General features: G+C 45.7%; 8 protein-coding genes; 5 read left to right on the plus strand and 3 right to left on the minus strand.

Annotated features, from left to right (window-relative positions):
• Positions 1 to 1346: 1346 nt before the first annotated feature.
• Positions 1347 to 2283, plus strand: FFUJ_00127 (probable catechol O-methyltransferase; the record flags this gene model as incomplete). XM_023573640.1 has 2 exons in its annotated part: positions 1347 to 2138; positions 2254 to 2283. 2 exons carry the CDS (start codon positions 1347 to 1349, stop codon positions 2281 to 2283), a joined length of 822 nt encoding a protein of 273 aa, XP_023425328.1.
• A 1429-nt stretch (positions 2284 to 3712) lies between these two features.
• FFUJ_00126 (related to nonribosomal peptide synthetase) lies at positions 3713 to 7011 on the plus strand (the record flags this gene model as incomplete). XM_023573641.1 has 3 exons in its annotated part: positions 3713 to 3976; positions 4045 to 6427; positions 6485 to 7011. The coding sequence occupies 3 exons, from the start codon at positions 3713 to 3715 to the stop codon at positions 7009 to 7011; spliced, it is 3174 nt and encodes a 1057-aa protein (XP_023425329.1).
• A 520-nt stretch (positions 7012 to 7531) lies between these two features.
• Positions 7532 to 9280, minus strand: FFUJ_00125 (related to VBA1-Vacuolar Basic Amino acid transporter; the record flags this gene model as incomplete). XM_023573642.1 has 2 exons in its annotated part: positions 7532 to 9057; positions 9133 to 9280. 2 exons carry the CDS (start codon positions 9278 to 9280, stop codon positions 7532 to 7534), a joined length of 1674 nt encoding a protein of 557 aa, XP_023425330.1.
• A 3391-nt stretch (positions 9281 to 12671) lies between these two features.
• FFUJ_00124 (CHS-3 chitin synthase 3) lies at positions 12672 to 15341 on the plus strand (the record flags this gene model as incomplete). XM_023573643.1 has 6 exons in its annotated part: positions 12672 to 12738; positions 12786 to 12953; positions 13015 to 13149; positions 13201 to 13373; positions 13426 to 13868; positions 13925 to 15341. The coding sequence occupies 6 exons, from the start codon at positions 12672 to 12674 to the stop codon at positions 15339 to 15341; spliced, it is 2403 nt and encodes an 800-aa protein (XP_023425331.1).
• A 1663-nt stretch (positions 15342 to 17004) lies between these two features.
• FFUJ_00123 (uncharacterized protein) lies at positions 17005 to 18066 on the plus strand (the record flags this gene model as incomplete). The annotated part of the gene is made up of 1 exon (XM_023573644.1): positions 17005 to 18066. One exon carries the CDS (start codon positions 17005 to 17007, stop codon positions 18064 to 18066), a length of 1062 nt encoding a protein of 353 aa, XP_023425332.1.
• Positions 18067 to 18463: 397 nt separating this feature from the next.
• Positions 18464 to 20704, minus strand: FFUJ_00122 (uncharacterized protein; the record flags this gene model as incomplete). XM_023573645.1 has 7 exons in its annotated part: positions 18464 to 18922; positions 18982 to 19232; positions 19302 to 19465; positions 19515 to 19828; positions 19873 to 20420; positions 20490 to 20547; positions 20609 to 20704. The coding sequence occupies 7 exons, from the start codon at positions 20702 to 20704 to the stop codon at positions 18464 to 18466; spliced, it is 1890 nt and encodes a 629-aa protein (XP_023425333.1).
• Positions 20705 to 22290: 1586 nt separating this feature from the next.
• On the plus strand, positions 22291 to 23602 carry FFUJ_00121 (uncharacterized protein; the record flags this gene model as incomplete). XM_023573646.1 has 2 exons in its annotated part: positions 22291 to 22337; positions 22396 to 23602. The coding sequence occupies 2 exons, from the start codon at positions 22291 to 22293 to the stop codon at positions 23600 to 23602; spliced, it is 1254 nt and encodes a 417-aa protein (XP_023425334.1).
• A 1611-nt stretch (positions 23603 to 25213) lies between these two features.
• FFUJ_00120 (uncharacterized protein) lies at positions 25214 to 26040 on the minus strand (the record flags this gene model as incomplete). XM_023573647.1 has 2 exons in its annotated part: positions 25214 to 25491; positions 25578 to 26040. The coding sequence occupies 2 exons, from the start codon at positions 26038 to 26040 to the stop codon at positions 25214 to 25216; spliced, it is 741 nt and encodes a 246-aa protein (XP_023425335.1).
• Positions 26041 to 26468: the final 428 nt, after the last annotated feature.

A 26468-nucleotide genomic window follows, 5' to 3' on the forward strand; every position in this document is an offset into this window, starting at 1 on the left:
GATTGTAACCTACTATTTGCAGAAAGTTGGGGCATGATGTGAAAGCAGACCCAGGGAACTACGCATATGTTATAACCTGCATCGACACTATCACGCTATCCCCGGCTGGTCGTCCGCTTTGAAAATGCTACATCGAAGTATCCTCACCAAATAATAAGAGAGTTATTGACTAAGTTGCTTCTCTTCAATTCCGATTGTAAATTTCGACTGACCATCCCCATACAGGATTCGATACAAATACATGCGGGCGGGAACGGTAATGCAGATCCCAGGCTAGTGAGCGGGCGGGCGCTAGTACCTTGATGCTTGAAGGCGTTGAAAACTCTCTCACCCATGCCTTCAACACCTTCTGCGACGTGCAGGCAAAGTTGGACATCTGTAGATCATAATTATTTATCTAGTGTCTTGGACGTCAAATCAAGCAAGGTATATAAAACGTGGCAGACCCATCCCTGTACCGAACATAGCAAGACCTATTCTTGTGGAATCCTTTTTCATGGGGCACCCTACGCATAGCCCCCCGCATGGAAGCATATAATCAGGTTATAATGAGCGGCCGACCAAAGAGAATATTATACCTCAACACCACGTGCGCTTCCCCTTGGCGCTTATGGAGAGTTGCTCTGTTGAGGTGACCGATTGTATGTGCATAAGGGATCTTCACTCTTCGGGTATACTGAAGTCTTGATCAACTAACCCCGCAAACGGCACGGCACGGCAGAGCACGGCACAGCACGTCCCGTGTCTCATGCTCCTCCCACACCAGCTACTAGGCAAAGAACCGGGCCAACTGCTCCGAATACTGAGACCTTGACTTTGAATAAGCATTTAGTCCTATACTGCAACCTGCGGTGAGACAATGTTTCGCGAAGATGATATTTTCTCCTTCCAAAGCCCACAGTAATTTCGACACCAATTATCGTGTATTCCCCAAGACGCCACCGTAACCTACGGCAGCACGGCTGTATTTGAATGGTCCCTTGGGAGTGGCAGCCATCACTCGGAATCGCCATGCCACACAATTCTTGACCATAGCGGTCGTTAGGATGGATCTTGTTCAGCGTCCACCATACATAAGCATGCTCCGATTACAATAAGACCCGTCCGAGTTAGATGGAGGCCAGAATCTGTGACCGTAAACCACTTACCATGCACTGCATGTGGCAAACACACCGCCTTTCTTGCTTTATTAACGTGCTGGGAACCGGCTTTGAAGTTAGGCAATCTCGGCAGATACAAGAACTTGATTTGAGCATCTACACTTCCGTCTATGCTTTCACATTTATTCTTCACAACTGTCCGGGCCACCTTAACAACCATCAACACCCAATCTTGAAACCATAGTCATGATTAGCAAATTGTACAAACCCGAAGAGGAAGTCTGTGTAAGTATCCCTACCAGACTTAACTACACTTTCTTACGAAAGACAACGCAGTATGGCGACGGTCGCGAACAACAGCTTTTAGACTTTGTCAAAAGCCATCCTCGCTTGAATCTGATGGAGAATAATCCGAGCGAGGCGCTATCTGCTATAGATGAGTTTGGTCACCAGGAGAACTTCCTCATGAACGTAGGAAAGAACAAAGGTGCCATAGTCACTAATATCATCGCGGAGAGGTCTCCAGCGCTTATGGTCGAGCTGGGGGGCTATATCGGGTACTCTGCCATACTCTTTGGTGACGCACTTAAGAAGGCAGGCGGCCAGAAGTACATAAGCCTCGAGATTAATGAGACGTTTGCTTCTGTGGCATCCTCTTTAATTTCGATCGCTGGGTTGAACGACATTGTCGAGGTCAGGGTTGGCCCATGTGTCGCTTCGTTACAGAGGATTCGAGAGGAAAATTTGAATCTCCAAATCGACTTGCTTTTCCTGGATCATCAGAAATCGGCGTATGTTGCCGACCTGATGCTCTGTGAGGAGCTTTCCCTGATTCGTTCTGGTTCTATAGTTGTGGCCGACAATGTCATATCTCCAGGAGCGCCCTTCTACCTTGATTATATCCGAGGCTCCCAACAAGAGAAGGAACAGCTGCGTGGTCAGTTGGCCAAGGAGGATGAGCGATTGTTACGCATTGGGAACTGCAGTCTAAAGTACACCTCTAGACTTCATAAAGGCTTTGAGCCGACCGGAGAACCTGTGAGTGGGTTGGTTTCGCTCTGTTGTTATTTCCCATCTTGACACCGTCAGCTCTACTTATCTATCATTCCAAAGACGTTCCAGATTTGCTATACTAATATTTTTATGCTCCTAGGACGGTATTGAAGAGTCAGTCTGCGCTTAGGCTCTAGATAGCTTATCGAAGCTTCCTCCTTATCCTAGATAAACGAGGAAAATGATATGGCACCGCTCTGGGGATGAGCTGGGTAACATTCAGTCAAACTTTCTGATCTCGCTGTCTCAATATTCTTTGATCATCATCAATTTAATTTGCAAGCCTCTGGTCTATCTGAACGCCCAATCATTTCGCTTCTCTTTACATTTCTTCACAAGCATATATTGAATTAGAACAGGAGAAGCCGGCGGCATGATGAAAGTGAATTCACGTTAATAGTAGTGAGAGGAGGATGCTTATAATCTTCCTATCATCCGATACATGTTTCTTATTCAGAAGAAAGATGTGAGCAACCATTTTATATAGCTGAATAGTTGGTTACTGTGCCTGGGGATCTTTGCTTCTTCTTGAAGCGAAAAATATTGTTTTCTTCCTGCAAATAGCCCCTTAAACGTACAAATTGAGACTACAAGCCTACTGTATTGTTCCAGCGGCTGAAAAGCAACGAGGGAGCAAAAGAAAGAAAAAAGTGAACCGAGAGCGGGTTCGTACGCAGAGCGCTACAAAATGTCCTAGCCAAGTTTGAAATTGGTTTTGTTTATCTTGCTTGCTATTTCACCAACCCCTTTCCTAAACTTACGCATACTGAGAGAGGGCCACCTGAGACATGATTTCACCAATGTGATTGATCAGCTTTCCTGCCTCAGCCACATAGTCATTAAAATCCGGTTCTGTGTGTTTTGTCTCGTAGATCTGGGCGTGGCAGACTCTAATTCGACGGTCGTGACCGACTTTCGTCTGGTTCTATGCCCTACGGCACGATGATGTGAGTTTGTTTCAAGCTTTTCTTGGATGAGGGTTACAGTCAGTCGGTGATGGCTAGAATAGATGGCACACCAAACCCGAGGCGTTTATCTCAAGGTTAATTTCAAGACAGTCATTATCACATGGTCAGGAGTGGACCAGTGCTACAGGCCAGAGAGACAGAATTGCACCATGTGGCTTGAGCGAGATAGATCGTGCTCTTCTTTCCCACAAAGCACCAGCCAGGTGCAAGGCTAGATCATGATATTTCATTCAAGGACCCTGAATATCTAACTGGAATATCATATCCACCGGCTTAAACAAGGAAGACATGTAGTATGAGTCGCTTTTTTTTCATTCCCATAACTGACGTTGAAAGGACGCCTGGCTTGCTCTGCATATCCTTATGCGCTTTGAATCGGCAGGCGCATGGAGGATGGGTAAAAACAAGATAATCCCTATTATCCTCCGATCGGTATGGCATTAGCACCTAATCTATGACTCGATTCAATTGATATTCATCGCGTGACGCACCTCACTACCCAACACAAAATGTTTGGCTCGCCATGATTTAAGTACAAACATTTTCATATCATGCTTCCATCTGTAACTCACACTTCATTTTCGAGTAGTCATGCGTCATCTTTCAGAAGTAGTCGAAGCGTTAGCTCACCAAGCAGCAGATAAATGCTGGGTAAGGATAATGCAAACCTCTGAAGAACGGCAAGCATTTTGCGATATTACCTGGTCGGGTCTACAAAGTGCCGTTATAAACTTTTCTTCTTTCATGAAAAATGAGACTGCAGATGTTAATGGTCGCTCGACCTTGGCTTATCTTGCCACCAGCGATGTCCGTTGCGCTGCTGCCATTATTGCTGCGATCAGAACAGGCACTCGGGTCAGTGTTGCATAGCTTGACAATGGAAGGTAACTATATCATAGTTAGCTGACTCTGGAGACAAATAGCTCTTGATTCTGTCGTCTAGAAACTCGGTCGATGTCAACCAAGGGCTGCTTGATACAACTACATGCAGTCATCTATTGTACGGCTCAGGATATGAGCAACAAGCCAGCAAGCTTTCAGGGCTGCTACCGGGGCTTCAATGTCACAAGTTGAAAGCCTACCAAGACTACTTTGAGACTGTTGGCTGTGGTGAGCAGGATAATTCCTCGCATGAGTTTCGCAGTGGTGAAACAGCCCTGATTCTTCATTCGAGTGGTACAACTGGTCGGCCTAAACCTATTGAAATCACATACGGCGCACTGGCTCAGATGGACGAGACTGAAGAAATGCCTAGTCCGGATGGTCGAAAGAACAAATACAGCGACATGTTCTCGAATGACACATTAGTCACGACTCTTCCCTTCTCCCATGTGATGGGACTTACGACGCTCGCCCGTTCTATCTACTCCCAAGGACCACTGGTCCTTTTACCACAAGGAAAGCCCCCTACAGCTCACGACATGATAACGGCGATCCGCCAGTCCGGAGCATTGTTAGCAATCTTTGTACCATCTATGCTTCAGGAAGTCTGCGACATGTCTGGGGGGCTGGATACTCTCTCGTCCTTGAAAGGTGTTTGGTACGGTGGTGGACCACTCAATCACGCCTGCGGAGACAAAATCTCCCAAGTTACTAAGCTCCTGTGTGGCTACGGGTCTACCGAGATGATGACGGTGTTTACGCTTACCCCGCTTCATGATGAGGACTGGGAGTATCTTGAGTGGCACCCCGAGGCAGGAGTAGTCATGGAAGAGGTGACAGAAACGGTCTTCGAAATGGTCATAGAAAGAAAATCAGACTGGAGATGGCAGCCTGTGTTCTACAATTATCCAAATTTGTCCAACTGGCGATCGAAGGACCTATTCGAGAGGCATCCATCAAACGGGGAATTATGGCGCTATGTTGGCAGAATTGATGATCTGATTGTACTCAGCAACGGGGAAAAGATAAATCCAGCGAGTATCGAAGCAGGCATCAAGCAGCATCCCCTCGTCACAGACGCCTTCGTCTTCGGTTCTGGCAGGTTCAACCTGGGCATCCTTCTCGAGCTCAGCGAAAGCCAGACTAAACCAGAGAGCATCCAAGAACGCATCGATGAAGTTTGGCCGACTCTGAGCGAGGTCAACGACGACATGCCGGGTCATGCCAAGGTCTTAAGATCCATGATCCTTCTTTCTCTTCCCGAGAAACCGTTCGCACGAAGTCCAAAAGGCTCAGTCAATCGCCAAGCCACCTTGGAGCTTTATAAGAGCGAGATTGAGGATTTATATGAGGGCAAAGAAAACTTTCCTGATCGCAAAGCCTCTCTGCCAGAGACGGAGGATTCATATCGATGCTTGACAAATGAGATCGTTGAATTAGTGAAGACGGTTCTGGGCCACCAAGAAGATCCTCCTATTGACCAGGATCTGTTCGAACTTGGTCTGGATTCATTAACGGCCTTGGAGCTGGCCGACAAGATTCAGGAATCGTTTGCTAAGATTGGCAGTACATCTCACGAATGTACTGCTGAAAGCCTATACAGATTCCCCACTATCAGGAAACTTGTTGACAACCTATCACAACCCGCACCATCCGATGATACCTCCTCTCATCAGGAAAGTGGTGTGAAGCCTTCGAGGGAGGAGAATATGTCTCGCTTAATACACAAGTATACAGCAGTACTTGGACTAAGTCGTGCAGCACCTTCTGAAAGCAAGTTGGCAGTTGTCTTGACGGGTTCAACTGGACATCTTGGGTCCTACATTCTCTCCTCGTTGCTCGACACAAAGGATGTTGGCACTATTTACTGTCTTAACCGATCAGCAGACGCCGAGACTAAACAGAAGAAACGCTTTCAGAGCATGGGTCTTGATTTTCATGATTCATTCGATGATACCATTGAATTTATTCACTGTGATTTCAATCATAATATGCTTGGCATCTCTGCCCGCAAGTTTGACGAAATTCGGACAAGCATGACGCATTTTATTCATTGTGCGTGGCCAGTCGACTTCAACAAGTCACTCGAAACTTTTGAGAAAACTGCAATCACGGGAATGGCCAATTGCATATCATTTGTTTCCGAGGCTGATAAAAAGCCCGCATTTATATTCATCTCTTCGATTGCCAGTGTTGGTAACTGGAGCGTGATTCATTCCGGCCAAAACCAAGATCCATGTGTTGTGCCCGAATTGTGCATCTCAGACAACAGCGCCCCCCTACACCAGGGTTATGGAGAGTCTAAGCACGTCGCAAGCTGTATCTTGGCTAACGCTGTGGAGAAGCTAGGTATACGAGCCGCCATCATACGTGTTGGTCAGCTCTGTGGGCCACGCAGCGTAGAAGGGAGATGGAACGATTCTGGTAGGGCTTCACCTATGTACTCCCTTGAATGAATTGCTAACACATTTTTGCCGGCAGAATGGGTTCCTGCCTTGATAAAATCTTCAATTACGCTTGGAAAGCTTCCTCGTTCGTTGGGGAACCACTCCGTTGACTGGGTACCTATCGATACGGCTGCTTCCACTATTGTGGACATATCAATGTCATCGGAGTGTTCGCGTGCCTTGAATGCAAATGGCAGAGAAGGCGTGTCATTATCATGTTACAACTTGGTAAACCCTCACATCGCTGACTGGGGTGATCTTATCCCTGCTGTCCAAGAGTACTACAAAAGCTTTGGCAATACCGATACTAATTTGGAAATTGTCGATCTTGGAGACTGGATCCAAGATGTGGAAAACAAAGGTGGCGCCTCTGATCAGGTACATTCGTTACCCGCGATCAAATTACTGCGGCTTTTCAAAGACCTCGATAAGCATACAGACGCTGCCCTTCGGTTCTCTCTCGAAAATACATCTCGGTCCTCTGCAGTATTCGAAAAGTTGGGGCCAATCACTAAGCAGGATATGGCAAAATGGCTCGCGGCTTGGAACTTCATGGATTGAAGAGCATGCAGTACAAGAAACATTCATTACGATCTGAAATTCTAGCTATCATTTCCATGCAATTGCGTCAAGAAACTTTTCAAATACCTGGGCTCTATGACTAGTCTGTGATGGCCGTCGCGGTTTCGGCCGCTACATAAACTGTTCTTCACTCACTTATTTTGCAAATATCAATTCTGGCACGGCCAAGCATAATACGTGTTGAGTGGTTATGTGAGCTGATCTTATTATCACTAGAATTGTTCGCAGGTTATATCAACACGACTACCATCACAAACATACGGTATCTAAATTTGATTGTGGTGTGCACAATAACGCTTTTGCTTCCTCTTTTCGGACATGAAACTAAGAAGACGAATGAAATTGGAACTAGTGAAATATTTGCGTGAGATTACAGACCCCGAAGCCGAACCTGACGTAATGATGCCCGGGGTGAGCACAAGAGCATTCAGATTGATAATGGTATTCGGATTCATTTCGTTCCAATAGGGCTTAGCCTTGTCGATTGAAAAAAAAAAAGCTATTCCTCCGCGTATATAATAAGGAGTGACAGCAACAGTGTAAACAGACTCGAAACCACCGAGAGCAAAAATATGAAAGCCACCGAGCGTATTTCGCAATTCTGTATGCGTGCGATCCACGAGTCCGGCATTTCTGGATTTATAGGCTGATTAGCGAGTAGGCTTTGTATAAGCTCTTGAATAGGTGTTGGTAGAACGTCTGGATCTTCTGCCGCTGTTAACCGTATTAAAAGACTTCGGAGTCTGTGTTCTCTGATCATATTGAGCACAAACCCAGCTACCGGTAAGCTAAAAGCTCCTCCAAGACATCTGGAAGTGTACATAAGCGAGGTTGTCGGCGCTTGTATATCTGTCGGAATAGCTCCTAACAGCTTGACCAGGCTTATAGTTGTGACGCCACCGAATCCAAACCCCCATATGAATGTGAACACAAGCTGATGAATCCTGACGAAACCTGAATCAGTAGAAAGAGATATTCCAAAAGGTCCCATGCACATAACTACCGATGAAGCCAGTAATAAATGCGAGCTTTTGTGTCGGGATAGGAGCGCTCCTGTAAGTAGGGATCCTACCGCAGCGCCTATAGTCAGAGGGCTCAAGCACCAGCCCACAACTTCCAAAGAGACATCCTCCTGAAGAGACATGAGTATTGGTAAGTAAAATTCGCCAATAAAATAACTGAATAGTGATAGAAAGTTCATCAAACAGATATAACCAATGCTAGGGGGATTAGTAAGGAGCTTGAGTGGTAGTAAGGGTCTGTCAGCCACAAAAATACTGTGATAAATAAAACCTGAAAGGCTGATGCAGGATATAGTAAACCCAAATGCATTTACCATGAAATTCAGATTTGAGTTACCAAAGTCAAGTTGCTGAGCGGATGCCAATAACAATCCCAACCCTATGCATAGTAGTGTTGCTCCTACTATGTCCAAGCTCCCCTGGCCCAAACTTGTCCTTGGAAGAAGGGGGCAGTCCTCGCTATTGGTGCTTAGAAAACTCTCATTATCGGGACTTCTTCGCCCGCCCTGGACATCATTCGGCTCTGGTATGAGTACCGCTCCGACCATGAGAAGAAAGGCAGGGGCGATAAGAGTCAGAAACGATCCTCTCCAGGACCAGTAATAGGCCGTAAGCCCACCAAATATGCCCCCAAGTGAATACCCAGATGCAAATGTGATGTTGTTGATGCCTTGCCAGAGTCCCCTCCTCTCTTTTGGGGTTATATCTGTTAAAATGATAGTAGGCATAATAGTGCAGGCGCCCCCTCCGACCCCAGATAGAAATCGGCCAGCCACGAGCACTGCAAATGATTTTGCAGTGCCACAGATAATATTCCCCAATAAAAGAGTTATACATCCAATCAATAAGCAGGTCCTTCGTGTATATATATCAGAGAACTGGCCACATAGAGGCTGGACCAAGGCAGTTGCGATAAGATAACTGGCACCTAGCCACGCGATGACAGAGGAAGCTCCCAGGTCGTCCATGATTACACGCGTGAGAGTCGCCACGATAGTTCCATCTATAGATACAATAACAAGATTGATTAGAAACATGGATATAGCTAACACAAGTTAAAAAGTTAGGGTCCACTAACCAAATGCCCCAACTAGGTTTGCTAGAAGGAGAATGCTCAGAATGAGAACAAACCGAGATCTACTCAATCGAAAAGCCTGATATGCAGGCGCACTAGGAGCAGCGTTGTGTGCATTGGCTCTGCCATAGCATGACTCAGAGTCGGGCATAATGCGTCTGCGTTGGGGCAAATCAGGGCTTCTGGGAGTAAAGTGACAATGACTGATCAAGAGTGTTGTCAAGTTGTTGGTGGTTCGCCAAGGTTGTACCAGATACAGAGAGATGCAAGAACAATTTACTAGTTAGCTTGCAAATCCACTATGTAAAGGGATTACCAAGAGGATATGTTTATATACGTGCGTGAGCGGGGTGTGTTGATGGGAAGGGGGAGTCCGTGAGGTTAGAATGAGAGCGGTGAGGAGTTGCAGCCGTCTGGATTGTCTCATTCTAGGCCGAGATAAGGACCTTGATCGGCGTGTATGAAACATCTCAATTGGATGAGCGGTGAGAGTCTGTTCCTTTTGCAGTGGTCTTGTAATTTACGGCATGTCAGTAATGGTCATCATGGTGTAGAGGCGTCAAGTAACCGTAGGCACGACTGCTTATGCCAGTTGTGCGACTCAAGGAGGAACAAAGAGGCAGCGGCAGCGAAAATGGCTCACTGGCCCCGAGAAGCATGACCCACCCTTATGATGGGGGCTTCAATCTGAATCCTGCGTATTGTTATTCTTCTCCCGTGCTGATATGCAAGTCTCAGCCGGCTTTATAAGCTACTCATACCGCTATTCAGAACATAGACTTTTTCTTCTAGCTTATCAGCTTTAGTACCTCCTTGCAGGATTTACAAGATTTAGTTAATTTCAGTGCAGTAAAAGACAAAGCTAGTCTCTTTTCAATGCTAGTCTATTTTACCAGTCTCATCACAAGTCCAAGACAGTCTACAGAAAAAGGCAACTTGTACTAGGGAACAAGCATCGGCATGACTTCTTATTTACTCTTTTCTTTTCTTTCGGATTTGCATTATTAATAAACTTACTTAAACGATTAAACTTTTTCCAAAATTAGTAAACAGCAGGTTCTATAAGAGTACTGTTCCTATACACTAGTTACTCGTGATTAGCTGGACCGTAGCATTCTCCGCCGGTTGGTCGTCAAGACTTTTATGCGTAGCCGGACCTAAATATACAACGAGCAGGGTAGACTAGATAGAGAATAAACGTAAAACCCAGAAGGACGCTATACGGTAGTTGCGAGGAGGCTCGATACGATAATATGGGTTATATATTCCCACGCTGGGTGGACAAAGATCTAAACCGAAGTAAACAGCGCAGATAATATCGCCATTACCGAAAGTGAAGCTAAGTAATGTCATCAAGAAGCGTGGAGTTCCAGCCTTCGTTATTAAAGCATTTTCCGTCGAGTAAGTAAGACCAGGTAGCATGAAGAGGGGATTCAACCTAACGGTTATTAAGATTCGGCAGGAATCGGGGCATAAGCTAAAACTTATATTTTTGTAACCATTAGGACTAAACACCATTTCTAGCGATAATCATGTATGTAACATAAGTAAAATATTGACATGTATACCCAAAACCCTGAATTATCTTAGTAAAGAATAATTCCCTTGGTGGATCATTGTAGCATCTCAGAATGAAGGCATGGACAGAGGTCCAGTTTGTAGCCAACGTCAATCCCTCGTATAACCATGCGCAAAAACCTTCCTTTGACTACTTTACGGCTTGAAAACTCCACTGAAGACTTATATAACGATTAGGGACTACTGGGGGATAAACGGCGTTGAGACTAACCTAGCCCATTCTCGCTTGGTTAAAGGCCAGGCACAGGGATGGCTGAGTGGGAAGATCTGATATCCCTCTTTCGTCTCGGCTTCCCTTATGATTTCAAGGCCTCAATAATAGGCACTACATATGCCTGCAGTTTAATACGCGTCTAAAGATTGTAATCGCGATTGAAATTGCCTTTTTCGTATGAAAATCGTAGGTGAACCTATTTTGTCCCGTTTCACCTCGATGCCTGTATCTTATTAGCTGTAGACCTTTCAAAGCTGGCCGTTTGATGTAAATTTATGCTTGCACATGGCGCCCAAGATGCTCTACTAATCCAAGAACTTTATTGTATCTAAAGTAAGCACATTCATTCATAACCTAATGAATAATGTTTTATTAGCTAGCAGGAGATACAGGTTGGTCTGCAATCAATCTTAGGTGGACTAGCTAGGAAGATACTGTAGTTCCTTCTACAGGATCCTTCATCTTCTCAAGGTCTCCCTTAGATGCAGAGACTTCATTTGGCAGATGAGCCTGGAGTCCCGTAGTAGTAAGTAGTAAGTAGTTATGTATGTCGTGAGAGCTTGGGGCGACTATAGGCTTTTTTTTCCTATTGCGACAGTTCAACTGGCTAACATGTTATAATATTAAGTTGCATCGACTTTCCACATGCTCCACAAGCGCAAGGATTGCACGCCGATAAGCAGCTGATCCAGTCCGTACCATTGGGCTGCTGCGGTGTCTTCCATCTCACCTCTTGGCCTAGCATACGCTTCAGCCCAGCACATATCTCTGCATCCCTACAATGTGGAGTCACGTCAATAAACTGCGGGAGTCTCGGTGAAGTTGCCTGCTAATACCTGTTTTGTGCTGGTCACAAGTTACCCTTGCGACTTCAACCATGACGTTCAGACGGCTTCAAGAGACCTTAATCGTGTAGTCCGTCATACTAAGAGGCCTGGAAAAGTTGTCGCTCTGACGCGTCTAGAGCGAGGCGATAGTCTTCAAGTACGTTGCTCCGCTGGTCAGACCGCAACAAATTACTCGGGTACGTAGACCACTGCTCGCAGCATCGCTTCAGCAGCTGGTACGGGTCCATCTAGAGTATTCCAGCTAACAAATCTCATGGATTGCGTAGTACTGGATCGGTCGATTGAATGTGTTGAGCTATTCTCGTAATTGTAGATGAAAACACTTCGAGGTCGGAAAATCCGTCCCGGCCACATGTTACCCCGAGAAAACATGAGTACGTAGTATAACAAAATGGCAACTCCGCCTCTATCACAATATTACACGGGTCCCAAGCCAATCGCGAAGCGACACAGGGTGTATCTTGCTAACGTGGCGCATCAGAGCCACTGAGAGTGCCTTTGTGTTGGTCTGGGCCCGTGACCCCGGTGGCAATGGAGAAAGGAAATAGCTAGTCACAGTCTGGTGTAAGCTAGGCCCGCATTATTCTGTCACTCCGGATGTGGCGGTAGATCCTCAATGTGATTGGATCGAACGAGTTCACAAGGCAGACTACGAAAACAAGGCGAATATGAGCTTTCAGCCGCACAAGGCTTGCAAATAGCGCGGTCGAGGCCCTGCTGGAATTCAGGCCTTGACAAGTTTTTGAAGCGAAAGTCGCATATTTGGAGGAGCACATCCGTTCAAAATAGACGGTGGACTTTCTGAGCTGTCGCTACACATCATCAAGCCCAAGTCCCATCTGAAAGCCTTGTAGAGCCGGCAGGCTAGATTACTTGGCGCTAAAGTGCTCGCTGGAACCGCAATGTCGACGTCGGACCGGACACCTCTATTCCCACAGGTTCCCGCCTACGCCGAAGATCCTAACCATGGTTTGTTATCTCTTAAACAGTAAACGTTCATTACTGAGCCTAGGCAGGCACGGAGCTGCAAGAAGTCGCAAGGCATGACACATTACTGTCTCCCGCTGGCAATTCATCCAACTCTCAAGTCCACGTGCCCATTCCTTCAGACCTTGCGGAAGCCGCTGGCCTCAATCTCGATTCAACTACTGAGGAGAATGTCTATGAGATGGCCCATTTGACCTGTAAGCACTCTAACTCCACAGGTTCTTCGTGGTTCATGTTGTTGATTAACCTGCTTTGTAGATACGCCCATATCGACTGATCCCCAGGAGTTCAACGAAAAACACCATCTGCGTCCCAAGCAATTCAAGTACCCTCGCCAGACAGAAATTCTGGTCGGCATCACGGTTTACAGTGAGCCGAAGCACCTTCTTCGACGTACGTTGCAGAGTATCGTTCAGAATCTATGGTATTTAAACATCCGCCCAGAGTCAAGGATTTGGGGATCGGGTTCTTGGACTAAAGTCGTGGTTTGCATTCTCATCGACGGTATTGAGTCTGTGGATCCTGGAGTTCTCGACATCCTGACTAGTATTGGGCTGTACCAGAATGGACTGTGCAGAAAGACGACCGAGCAGGGAGAGGAAGTCACAGGACACCTTGTAAGTCTTATTTGCCGTGTGCGTAGCTGATGGATATCTAATCTTCGCGAAGTTTGAGTTTACATCTCAACTGGCCACGCATCTCGGCTGCGAGACATACACAGAGGCTGACGGGAAAACCTCCAATATTAAGTTTCCGGTACAACTAATGCTGCTTATGAAGGCTTCGAACTGCGGCAAGCTTAACTCGTACCGGTGGCTTTACAACGGATTCGCCAAAGTTCTGCAACCCAATATCACAGTTCATCTCGACGTCGGTACGAAGCTTGGCAAGCGGGCACTGTTTAAGCTCTGGAAGGAATTCGATCTGGAGCCTATGCTTGCTGCAGCTTGTGGGGAGATCTCCTGTTCTTTGGGTGGAAACTGGCTCAACATTCTCAATCCTATTGTTGCGGCGCAGAACTTTGAGTATAAGGTTGGGTTCCAGCTGGATAGGACGTTTGAATCTGCAACAGGCTTTCTGTCGCTCCTGCCTGGGGCGTGTTCGGCTTATAGGTTTGTGCAACAACATGAATATGGCGATGCCATTCTTGCTGACAGTCACTGTCTAGATACGTGGGCAGTGCTGGTAAACCGCTTGAAGACATGCTTCTCGGCGATCCGACATGGATCCAAGGCCATAACCGTGATCGCCCATCCCTGTCACCCGTCAATCTCAATCGCCACCTTGCAGACGACAGGGTCATTTGCTTCAGAATCATAAGCAAACCCAACACCCACTGGCTCTTGAAGTATGTTCCCGTCACCGCCACTACTGACATACCCATGACAACAACGGACTTCATCAACCAAAGGCGACGATGGCTCAACGGAGCGTTTTTCTCGACTATCTATGTCTTGAAGAGATGTGGACACTTGTGGAGGTCTGATCACTCACGGATGCGCAAGTTGGCATTTTATATCCCTCTCCTTCATAGTGTTCTGGCTCTTATCTTGGCTTGGTTCTCGCTCGCGGCATTTTTACTTTCGACATTCACCATCAATAGCATCTCTGGGGACCCCCCAAAAGATGCACCGACTAGTGGATTTCCTTTCGGAAAAGCAACACCAATTGTCAACGCCGTTATCCAGATCGTGTACTTGGCGACTGTCTTGTTCCAGTTTATACTCGCCCTTGGGAGTCGCCCTAGGAACCACCGAATCAGCTACATCATCTCATTCGCCATTTTTGGACTCATCCAGGCGTATCTGCTGATGAATCTAGTGTATCTCGTAAAGAGAGTTGTAGACTACAAGGCCGATGATACTGGATCCAGCAACTACGCTTATATCGGAGACTTCTATGCTGACATTGGTCAGAGCACCATCATCGTCGCTGGATTCTCCGTTTTCGGCGTCTATATACTGAGCGCTCTTCTGGCACTTGATCCATGGCACCTTCTTACATCCTTTGCACAATTTCTCTTCATCTCATCCTCTTATGTCAACATTCTCAATATCTACGCTTTCAGCAACACACATGATGTCAGCTGGGGGAGAAAGGGTAGGCATGAAGATACTGAAGCTGGCCAGAGACAAGAAGGTCCAAGGCCAGCTACCATCGAGAGACGATTCACCTTTTCAGATCAAGATCCAAATATTCGATCTGCAGCCACCCAGCGTGACGAAACTCCCGAGGCGATAAATGCCGAGTATCAACAGGCGCTTTCTCGATTAGCGGCTGGAGACGAGACGACAAGTCGCGAGAAGAAGCGCCCTCAGGTTCTCGCAGTAGCCGACGCCATGATGGAGTTTCGCACAATTCTACTCGCATCATACATTTTCTCAAACATTTTTGTTTGTCTTATCGTCTTGAACGACAGTCTGAAGATACTGTGGTGGCTCGGGGACTCGTATTGGCATAAAGTCTGGTTCTTCCGTATTTGGTTGTGGGCAAACTCGATTAGCTTTTTGACTAGGTTTGTAGGTTGTTTATGGTATCATGTCGTAAAGGTATTTAGTGGATTCTTTCGCGGCACTTTTATGTAAGGTAGTTTTAACTTTTTAGTATATATAAATAGAACTTCTTTAAGTTATTATATACTCTTAAAATATCTTTAAGTAAATATATCTAATTAATAAATATTTTATATATAATAATATATATAACTATATATATTTAATTGATATTTGTATTTTTATTTTTCTTACTATTAGCCTTATAAGGCCATTAAGCTATTTATTTTATATATAAAGGCTTAAATAATAAAGCCTTTATAATAGGCCTATATTTTAAAGGTTAGAATCTTATAAGGTTTATCTGCCTTAATGGCATAATTACTACCTTAATTAAATAGTATTACTACTGCCTATACATTTACCTCTTAATAGCTATATTAGCCTTATTCCTTTAACTTACTTAAAAGATATATTAAGTTTATTACTTAATATATTCCCCAACTTAACTATTAGTTATAGCTATTAATATAATACCTATTATATAAAATAGCCTATAGCTATATAATTATATCTATTATATAATTAGCTATAACCTTAATTTAGCTATTAGACTTACTATAAAGGCAGTTAATAAAAAGAAATATAAATAGATATATATAATAGTAGCTATAATTAAAAAGGATTTTTTATTAAAAAGCTAATTTAGCCTTATTAAAATAGCTATTTTTAATTATAACTGAATTAAATTAATCTATTATATAGGCCTTTATAGCTTAATTAATTTAATTTAAATTAATTATAAGCTATTAAACCTAAAAGACCTAAAAAGAGACTTAAGGGAAGGTTATTTCCTTTAGTTAGACTAAATAGCTATCCTTACTGCCTTTATAGGCCTAAACTTAAATATATATAAAGAGTGGCTTCTTAAAATAGCTAAAAGGGTTATTATAATAGAGAGAGAGCTACTTCTAAATTAGTAATAGGCTAGTTATAGTCTAAGACCATAAGAGCAAGAGGATAAAGGCAGGGTAATGGCAGGGTTTAAAGGTTTGAAGGAATTAGGTTGACATTTATATAAGTTAGTCGGCAAAAGCTAAATTGACCTGAAGTCAATAATAAATCTACCAATTAAACATATATGCCAGGGCACGTGACTAATCGACCTTACGTCTGAGAACTGCAGATAAAGTGATATCAGTAAAGAAGCAGTGGTTTAAACTGGGGTAGTTAATACTTATATATAATTACTAAAAACCCTTATAATATATAGTTCAATTATCAAAGCTAGGGATTCTATAAGATGGTAGGTATACTAGCAAATAGAAACATCTAATCAAGCGTGCCAGGTAATATGCTCTTGCCTGTTGTGTCTGTTGTCAGTCAGATCATGCGAAATCCATGTAAAGCTCTAATCGCAGTACCTGGCCCTCTGCATCAGACTTGATTTATAATATCGGGAAGCATTACTCCATATGTGGGGACTGTGATAAATGAGAGCCGGCGGTCTGGCAGGGAATATAATCCGCCAAGACACCTAACGTTATATGTAGTTAGCACCTTCTGCACTCGAACATCCCATATCTCTGATTACGAATCATAAACAATATGACAACCAGTATTTAACCCCTATCAATGCAACTAAACAGACAGAAGCTTCCACCCACTGCCTTTTCTTCTCCTGTACAACTAGCCCATTACATCTCAAGCAAAAACTGAGCGATCGAACGTCTTCAACAGCTAAGGGGAACTCACCATGTCGTCAAAGATCAACAAAGCATTATACGTCACGGAAGACGTGCAGTTTGTCACCCGCGATGACCTCCAACACGAAGCAGCTGCAACAAATGAGCTGCTGGTGGAGACAAGCTACTCTGGAGCGAACCCAGCGGACATTAAGCACGCCACACTGCTAGGCATCCGCCCGACCGTGCTCGGCTATGACTTTGCAGGTAGAGTGGTCAGGGCACCGCCGGCTTCTGGCTTCAAGGAAGGAGATGCCGTCGCAGGATACACGCCGTCAGGGCTAGGCCGCCCGTTAAAGTACGGCACCCACCAAGGCTTCCTTGCTGTCCCGTGTGACATGGTGTTTAAAATCCCGCCGAACCTGACAGAGGCTCACGCAGCGGCACTTCCCATAGTTGTTATGGCTGCCGCCGACGTTGTCCACAACTTGTTCAAGCTTCCCTTGCCTACGAACCCTTCTTATTCCTCTGATCCCATTCTGATCTGGGGCGCCTCCTCAGCCGTCGGGCTTTCTATTCTACAGCTGGCACGGGCCAGTGGCTGTAAGAATATCTTTGTGACAGCTTCCCCGGCCCGTCATGATATTCTAAGGGGCCTTGGAGCAACACATACGTTTGACTACTCGTCTACAAATGTTGTGGAAGAGATTAAATCGGCTGTCAGTGCGCTTGGGAAAGGACCAATTACTCATGCTGTTGACGCAGTAGGAACGGAGGGAAAGCCGTCCTCGGCAGACCTAGTGGCTCAGAGTGTCGGCGAGCAAACAGTCCTTTGTTCCGTTGTGCTCCGCCCAGGGACCGCATTTCAGCTGCCTTTGTCCATGATAAAGGACGGGTGGAACATCCATCCAACTGGTGCTCCAGCGCCTATTACTGTTCCCCCTAGGGCGGCGGATCATTGGAATTCTTGGAGTGTTCTGCAATGGGTCATCACCAACTACGGTAAGGAGTTCGAGTTTCCGTCTATCCATGTCCTCGACGTGACCGCGGAAGAAGCGCTAGGGGAGTTGATGAAGATTCAAGATGGGAAAAGAGGGTTTGGAAAGGTCGTATTCAAACATCCCCTCAAGTAGATTATCGTAGTAAACCATAGGCACCAAGTTGACCAGCTCAAGGCACCTTGTATGTTCATAGCACAATTTGCAGTGCTCCAACACTCAGCTGAAATACTTTACCATTCTCTTGGCGTTGACGCGATTCTTTGGCCTTTTTTGTACGGATATGGAACCAACACAGCTTTCTACAGAACTATCTGAGCCAGAGCCTTATTTAGCTGCATTGTGACTGGATATGTGGCAAGGAGGAAATAGAGAGGTCGCGGGGAGAGCGGCAGTAGTTTGAAGGGCGCAACAATGCGCGAACATTTATGTAATGCACTTTAAGTTCTCAGTTTTGATTTAAGCTCTCAGCCACAAGTCTCAACCGTAGTCATCAAGGGGAGGCCTGAAAATTCATGAACAACTAATATGTCTATAAGTACCCCAATCTAAACAAAGACGCAGTTAGTATTGCCGAAGACAATGCTATTATCAACTGTCCTAGCCCCGTTCCGCCCTGGATATCATTATGAATAGCTGACCAAAGGAGAGCAGCCAAGGCACTCCCAAACACGGTGGTAAGAAGCATTGCGAAAATGGCCCACCGATTTGGCCCCTCGATGATATGTATGCCCCATCCGTATGAAGCTTCGTGGCCTTCGATTACTCTCTTCTCTCGGCGAACAGGAAGCTTAGGAAGCCAGAGGTAGCGCAGTTTATTCCACCCCTCTTCTCCATGTTCAAGATAGTGAAGGAACACCTGCGCTGGCATAGGAGGCAAGAAGTCAAGAGGTTTAGGGTCATAGTCATACTCAAGTTGTGTTTTGGGGGGCACGCTGTCGGGTCTATCGCATATTGATATGTAGCCATGTTTTTGATTCCAAAGCGTAAACTATGCCATGGACCATATAAGCCTTGGAACTTGAAAGTGTTAGTAACTTTTTTACTTACCTTGACGAATTCCAAACCAATAGGTATGAAAAGAGAGTTGTGTTTAGATCTTGCTCCCCGAATCCTGGTATACACACTTTTCATCTCCTGGAGTAAAGCTGCATCTGACTTAAAGCTCGAAGTGTCGAACTCTTTGAGAGTCGTATAAATCGGGCCTGTCTGAACACAAAGTGCAAGATATTTTGACTTGGACGCGGGTGACTCCCCTGGACAAGCTTCCTTACCCTTCCCGGGACCAGGCGGCGGCATAGCTTTGATAAAAGAGAAGAACAATTGACTTATTAGAGATTTAAGAAACAGGTTCAAGAGTTCCAACTTACTATATAATCGACTTCCCCAGTTATTGATCATCATCTTGCCTTCTCTGTCTAAGTGTTTGAACTCTGTCACATGGAAGTCTGTCAGTTTAAATCGAACATCAAACCGGGATTCCGAAGACTTTGGAAATACCAGGATATTGTCTGGCTTGATGTCTTGATGGATTCTACTTAAAATTAGTCTTCCATTATTTGGAGTGTTCTGTGCGCACTTACCCCTGTTTTGAATCGTGGCACGTATGAAGAGCCTCGAGGCCGTCCAAGAGCCCTACTAAGTTGACCCAAAGCTCTCGAAATTCCAAAACAGAGACAGGTGGGTGAATATTGCGAAAGAAACTACGTAGGCTTCCTTCACTGGCGTATTCCAGTATGATAACACGAAAATCCGTTTCTTCGCATGAAAATGAACCATAGCACTTGGTTACAGCGTGCTGAGCTTCGCCGTTCAGATTCGAATAGTTGTCAGTCTCGACCTTAAAATCTTCCCTCAGCTCATCTCCTCTATAAATCTTGAAAACAAGTGGGGTGTCCTCCACGGTATTAGCTGATGCCCCATCAGAAGAGAGAAGCTTACCTTTGGCACCAGGTCGCAGTAGTCAGACTCTATCTGGACCTTAGCCAGAGCCGATTCGGACCTCCTATTTCCTTTCTTGAATAATTCGTAATATTTAATAGGCAGGATTTGGCGAGATAGCAGTTCCTGCCTTTGGGTTAAATGACTTTTGAACTCGACAGGGAAGAAACTCCAATGCTTTTCGAAGATATCAGAAAAGTCAGGCAGTCTCCCTTGGGCTAGGCCAGGTGAAGCGAAAGTTTCATCGTCAAAATCCCTATCAAGAAATATTTTGATGTCTCTATGACGGCCAATCTGGACTAGCAGAGAGAAGGTGCGTAGAAATCTCTCTGCAATTTGTTCTATATCAGCTTCAATTAGACATAATTCCAACACTTCTTGAATTCGGGCATTGGTCCAATAGTCCTTGAGAGAAGAGACGGAAACGTATGTTGCCGTCTGTTCAAAGCCATTGAGACCAATGCGCTGGTTTTGCATAACCCATTTTCGGAATTTTGTTATCGAGCTTGGCTTTTCCCAGCTTGATTTACCTCTCAGTTCACATATCTCTAGGTCGTCCTCCTTTTTTGAATACAATGGTCAGCTTATAGAGCGTGTTGTGCTGAGTTGTAGAGTACCTGCCTCTGTTAGTTCTTCGCCATCTGGCAAGTGGAAGACAAAGCAGGCGTTTTTGCACTAGATTATCATTTTAGCTTCGCATACAATCCTAGCAGAGATAATGACGAGGATTTCCTACCTCGACTCGAATGGTGTTATCCCTGAACCTGCCTCTCAGCCATTCCTGAAAGACCCAAGGATGTAGCCTGTAATCTGGATACTCGACTTCGGGCATCGTGAGGTAAGTAAAGGACGTGTATAAACGACATCTAAGACCATAAGCTTTAAAAGTCAGATAATGGTCTTGTAAGTTATTTTATACAGTTACATAACGGAGTTATTAGAGGTAAATCTTTTGGTAGAAAAATCGAATTCGCTCACACACTCTTGTTTGACAAAATGCTATTACAAGATGCCATTATTAACCACCAAGCTAAGTGAGAGCCACATGACCCAGGCTGCAAGTGTAACTCAAGCATGCGTATTGCAGCAGGTGACGTCAGCACTTCCTCAGCGGCGCACTAATTCTTGACTTAACATCTGACTAAAGCCACATCAACCACCCTGTCAATGTTACGTCTCCCTTGTAAGGTTGAAAAGAACCGAAGGGACAACCACTCAAACCCAAACTCGTTGCTCTCGCCGACTGCACAATTATGAGCCTGTGGCGTCATCATGCATGTAAGCAGTCACGCGCCAACATTCCAGCTGCATGGCGCCCACATGTTTTCAACGCTGGTTGGGCGAAAGTACATCAATTGATGCAACAGTGGAGGTGGGGTTATTCTGAGGCCCTCAATGTGTGCCTTTTCTCTGTATCAGTTGACGTCAGCTCATTTGCAGCACGTATGGAGCCTGGTCGTCGGTGGCTGGCAGATTCCAACCCACGCGACTGTTGTTCCATCGTCGTGCAACATGGACTTTCCAAATGGTCATATCAGAGATAAGCACATAATGAAACAACTTCCCGTGTTGAATCGGAGTTCCAAGGGGCCTATTCTCGTGATCAAGGTGGGAGATATCTTGACCCCAATTGGGCCCAAATATACATCTAACATCTTCTTCTTGAGACGTGTCGTACATCTATAGTTGTCTATCTTGATAGAGGCTGATAGTCTTGTTATCAGCTGTGTAAGCTTTGCTGGCCTCTTTATAATCTGTCTCAATTGTCTTTGTCATGTCCAGCTTCGTCGGGGTCCAGGCCGACACTGATGAATCGTTGTCGTGACCTTGGTCCCCTGAAGCTAGGACTGACGCGACGGGCCGATGCCATGAACGCCAATATTGGGTATCAGTCCGAATCAGAGTCTACGAATTGAGGGAAACATTTGGTCTACATTTAGCAAGCTGGCTCTAAGGGTTTAAAAGGGTAGAGAAAGAGGTATATAAAATTAAAATCCACTTAGCTAGTTCCTACATAGTTTCAAGCTAGTATTGATATCTATAATAACAGATAACTAGAACTATAGTCTTACATAGTAACTTGTATGTCTTCACGATCTTAAACTTAACCTAGAACAGTTTGAAGTGCCTCGGCCTTACCTAGGCCCATATAAAAACAGCCGAGCCGCTCTGATTGGCATGCTCGCATTTTGAAACACCTAGCCCCCAAAAAAGTCAAGCTTACCTGTCGATCCTAACTGTCTTCACTATTACCGAGTCCTAACCCGCGCCGAACGCGCCGAAAAACCTCAAGCGAAAACCGCATTCCTTAAAAGCAGGCCCAGAATCCTTCGACGCGTCTAAACACCACTTTTATTGGCGTCCTCGTTTAACAAATCTCCGTCTTGCTTACGCCAAGCATCATCAGCTCGAAAAAACATGCGACAAGCGCACTGCAAGGTAAAGACAGGCTGTCTGACATGCAAGTAAGCATAACCAAGTCTTTGAAACACTAGTGCCCGCTTCTAACGGATCACGCTCTAGAATTCGAAGAGTCAAATGCGATGAGAAAAAGCCCGCTTGTCATCGCTGCACAAGCACTGGTCGGAAATGCGACGGCTACGCGCTTATGCAGAAGATCAACCCGCGAGATGTGGCGCATGGCCGGATGCTGTTGCCGCGTGTCTCTACCATCGATCCGCAAGCCTTGCTCCCAGTCGAGGAACGGAGGGCGCTTGGGTATTTTCACAGTGTTATTTCGCCGCGTTTGTCGAGCGCTAGGGATGGCTACTTCTGGACCCATCTTGTGATGCAGCTCAGCGAGTCAGAGGCCGTCGTGAAACATACCATCTTATCGATAAGCTCGTTGTTTGAATCGTCCGAGGGGAAGAGTGTGGCGCCGTATACGGAGAGATTCGCTTTGCAGCATTATACAAAGGCCATTCAGCGTCTCAAGACGGTTCACAGTGAACCTCTTGTGTTGCTCGTTTGCATCTTGTTCATCTGTGTGGAGTACTTGCTAGCGAATAACAAGATTGCACTGCAACATTGCCAACATGGACTTGCCATTATGGAAAAGTGCAGCAATCCTTGGGCCAGACGGTATTTAATGCCTGTCTTTAGGCGCATGACAGCAGTGCCCATGCTTTTTGGTCCTGAAGATATTGAGAGCGAGAGCATGCCAGCCTTGATCTACATGATACCAACCAAGTTCTACTGTATGGAAGACGCGCAATACATGATGGATGATATCTTCAACCGAGTGGTGCGACTCTGCCACATGAGGCATCGCGGCGTCGTCTTCGACATGACAGAAGAGTACGATACCATTAGCACTCATCTTCAGACCTGGCAAACGCTATACGAAAAGCTCGAAGTCGATACCACCTCTTTACTATATCAAGCTCAGGAGAGGTCACTCTTTATGCGTCTCAAACTTTCTTACCTCGAGTTAAGTGCCGACTTCCGATATGAAGAGCATATGGGGACATTTCGCCAGGTGCTGCAACTAGCGAGCTGGCAAAGTGAAAGGTCCACCAAACAATCCAGCTTCGAACTTGCATATACTCCCATGCTCTTCTTTACAATAATGAAGTGCCCTGATTTGAGCATTCGGCTTCCTGCGCTGCGGTTGATGAAAAAATTGGGTTCACCGACGGAGGGTATTTGCGAGAACCTTCAGATGCTGACGACGAGTCGGGAGATTATTCAGCAGGAACATGGAGTGGAGATAGTTGATATTGAAAGTTAATGGAGTGATTGGGTATTTAATAGTTGATCAAACTACCTTGAGGCCACGCTGATAGCTATTACTGGGCTGAATACGAAGCACGCACAGACAATGCTACGTACTTCGGCACTTATAACCGTTGAGTTGAATTAGCCTTTCAAGAAATGACACGTAATATAAATATTCCAAAACTCAATATCTCGTTCCCGAGACCACTCGCATAACTGTCAAGCTCTATAAGGTTCAACGGTCCCGCTGTCATCTCAGAGCGATACGACGTTAGAAAAGCTATTTAATTCGCATTTGTCACCATTTCTTTCTCTACATAGCATCACTTCTCACCCATTCATTCTTTTTCGCAGCTCACCCCAAGTCTCTCATTCAATATGAAGTTCTTCACTCTTACCATTCTCGCCATGGTCTCAGGCGCCCTGGCAATGCCTGTCGCTGCCCCTGATAACGGGTATATCAGCTATGCAGGCTTGGAGGGCGGTGCAAAGCCGCACGCTGGTCCTTATAAACCTGACCGTCCTTGCTTGCCTAGCCAACAGTGCCGTGGAAAGAACTGAGATCGCAGCGCCGCATTCTGAGTACGTTTATAGGAAGAGTTTCTGATATTCCTAATGCTAATGGAAGTAGCTAGGCCAATGAACAGATGGCGATAGATATAGCAGAATCTACGCAGACGCCATGTGCAAAAGAACTTTATCATGCTGTGGCAGGAGGCGTAGCAAAGTTTGTTCAGTTCTTGTCCACTTCTAGGTGTGACTACCATTCTTCTACACTACTTGTGTATATACAATCAATAAACTTTATCTTATACAAGATCACTCATAGATTAATACCCTTTGAGTCACGGCTGCCATAGCTGTACATTGTGACCTACAAAGGGCGGCTCACACTGATCATACGAGAAGCAAGACACATATAGAAGCAATCTGGACCATCCAGTTGCTGAAATGTTAGTCGCGCTATTAGATCAATGAATTCTTCTTGACATCTACCCAGACCCTTCTGGCTTTGTTGATCCTACTTCCCAAGTGATGAACCGAGATCCTTCCCCATGATATCGGTATTTGCTATATCTGTGCCCAAAAGCCTCAAAGACTAGTGGCGGACCGATCAACCGATCGCGGAGATCCCGCCATGGGAGCGACCAGACAGGAAGATCCAGACCCATCTGATGTCGGAAACAATCCATTGCGCTCTCTCTCATGAGACGGCTGATTGACAGCTCCAGACTGCTCTGGCGCGCTAAGAAATAGACTATTGGACGGGAGCCGGGGAAGATCCCCAGGTAGTCGGGATAGCGCCTGCGAGGAACTAAAACTAGCCAGTCACGGCTGACAAGACACTATGCATCCTTCAAATACTGATCAATAGTGTAAACCTTTTATGCACGCTATCTAAGATCTCGCGAACAGGCCGTTCTCTTTCGAAAGGCATTGGTGCATGCCATACGTCGTTCCATCGTTTATGGTACCTAGACGCGCTAATTTTGCCTAGATCGGTTCATCCGGCATATAATTGATACATGTAGAGTTTGTGGCTGGCTAAAAAGGCTGGAGAGCGTAAGGATTTCCCAGCCGCACATCCCGTCCCATGATCTCCGGCCCATGCAGCCATCCCCCCTCAATCCTCATTAAAATCCGACTTAACAAACAACCGACCCGTCTCCGTATGGTGAACCTGCACATTATCCAACTCCAAAACATTGAAGTCAATCAGACAACTCCTCGTCTCAAGACCTTTCGGTGTAGGCGAGCGCACATCATAATCTCCAACAGCGAGGTAGAAACGGTTCAGCGGCTGGATCTGGTACTCAGCCCCAGGCGCAGGTCTGAACGTAGCAAATGGCCCGAAGTAGCGTGATAGCTTCTTGAACAGCGAAACGCCGACGACAAAGTCCCCTACTGGTGTTAGTCTAAGCGCCCGGGATGAGTGAGGGGTTGGGATCTAGACTTGCCGGCACGTGCTTGGCTATGCGTAAACTCACTGCTGGTCCGAATACAGAAACATCCTTCATGGCCAGTCGGTACGATATCAGGCCTGTTTGCAAAGTTGGGCGTTCCCCTCTTGATGACTAGCTCCAGCGTCGTACCCGCTACCAACGTCTGGTCATCCGCCTTGTGCCCAACCTCAACAGGTCTCGAATCCAGAACTTCGACTGTAGTCTCGACTGTGGACTCCCCGCCGTAGCTTGTGCCGCAGACGGCGTAGAAGGGAGACTTGGGGAGCGTAAAGTACGCTTGGCCAGAGGCACTAGCTACGCCGCGCAGGACTAGGATGATGTTGTTGCTGATCACTGGTATGCCTGGTGTGATCTTTGGCGTGTCGGCGAACAGGGCGTAGCTCTGAGTGCTGCCTGTGGAATTTGTGATTGTAATATTTCGTGGCTTGTCATTCGTCGACCATGACGAAGAGGGAGCCACGTGCATGTCTAGGAGAGGTCTTTTCATATTGGGGGATTGCTGTAGATGGAAAGAGCAGATTGTGTGATGCGAGAGGAAATTGACAAAAGTTGACTAAATGAGGGGTTAGATCATAGTTTATACGAGGCAGATAGTCTGGTCACTAGCTCGAGGGATATGCAGTTTTCAGCTTCGCGCTTAGAGTGTTTGTCCTCCACTTTGGGCATAGTAAGCCAATGGTGCGAACTAGCTTGCAGCTGCTGCGCCAGCCTCCCATGGAATATTGCATCCAGAACGAGATTCATCATAGCATCTCAAAGTGAGACCATCAAGGACGTCAATGAGCGACAGGAGAATAGTATATAAAGGTCTCGATCAATCGTCAACATATATCTTCCACAACTCAGCATCTCCCTCAGTATCCCTTCTTGTTTCATTATATACACACAATCCCAACTCTTCTTGATACCCCAATA

This window comes from Fusarium fujikuroi, chromosome FFUJ_chr01, assembly GCF_900079805.1.
Source record: "Fusarium fujikuroi IMI 58289 draft genome, chromosome FFUJ_chr01".
Lineage (NCBI taxonomy): Eukaryota > Fungi > Ascomycota > Sordariomycetes > Hypocreales > Nectriaceae > Fusarium > Fusarium fujikuroi.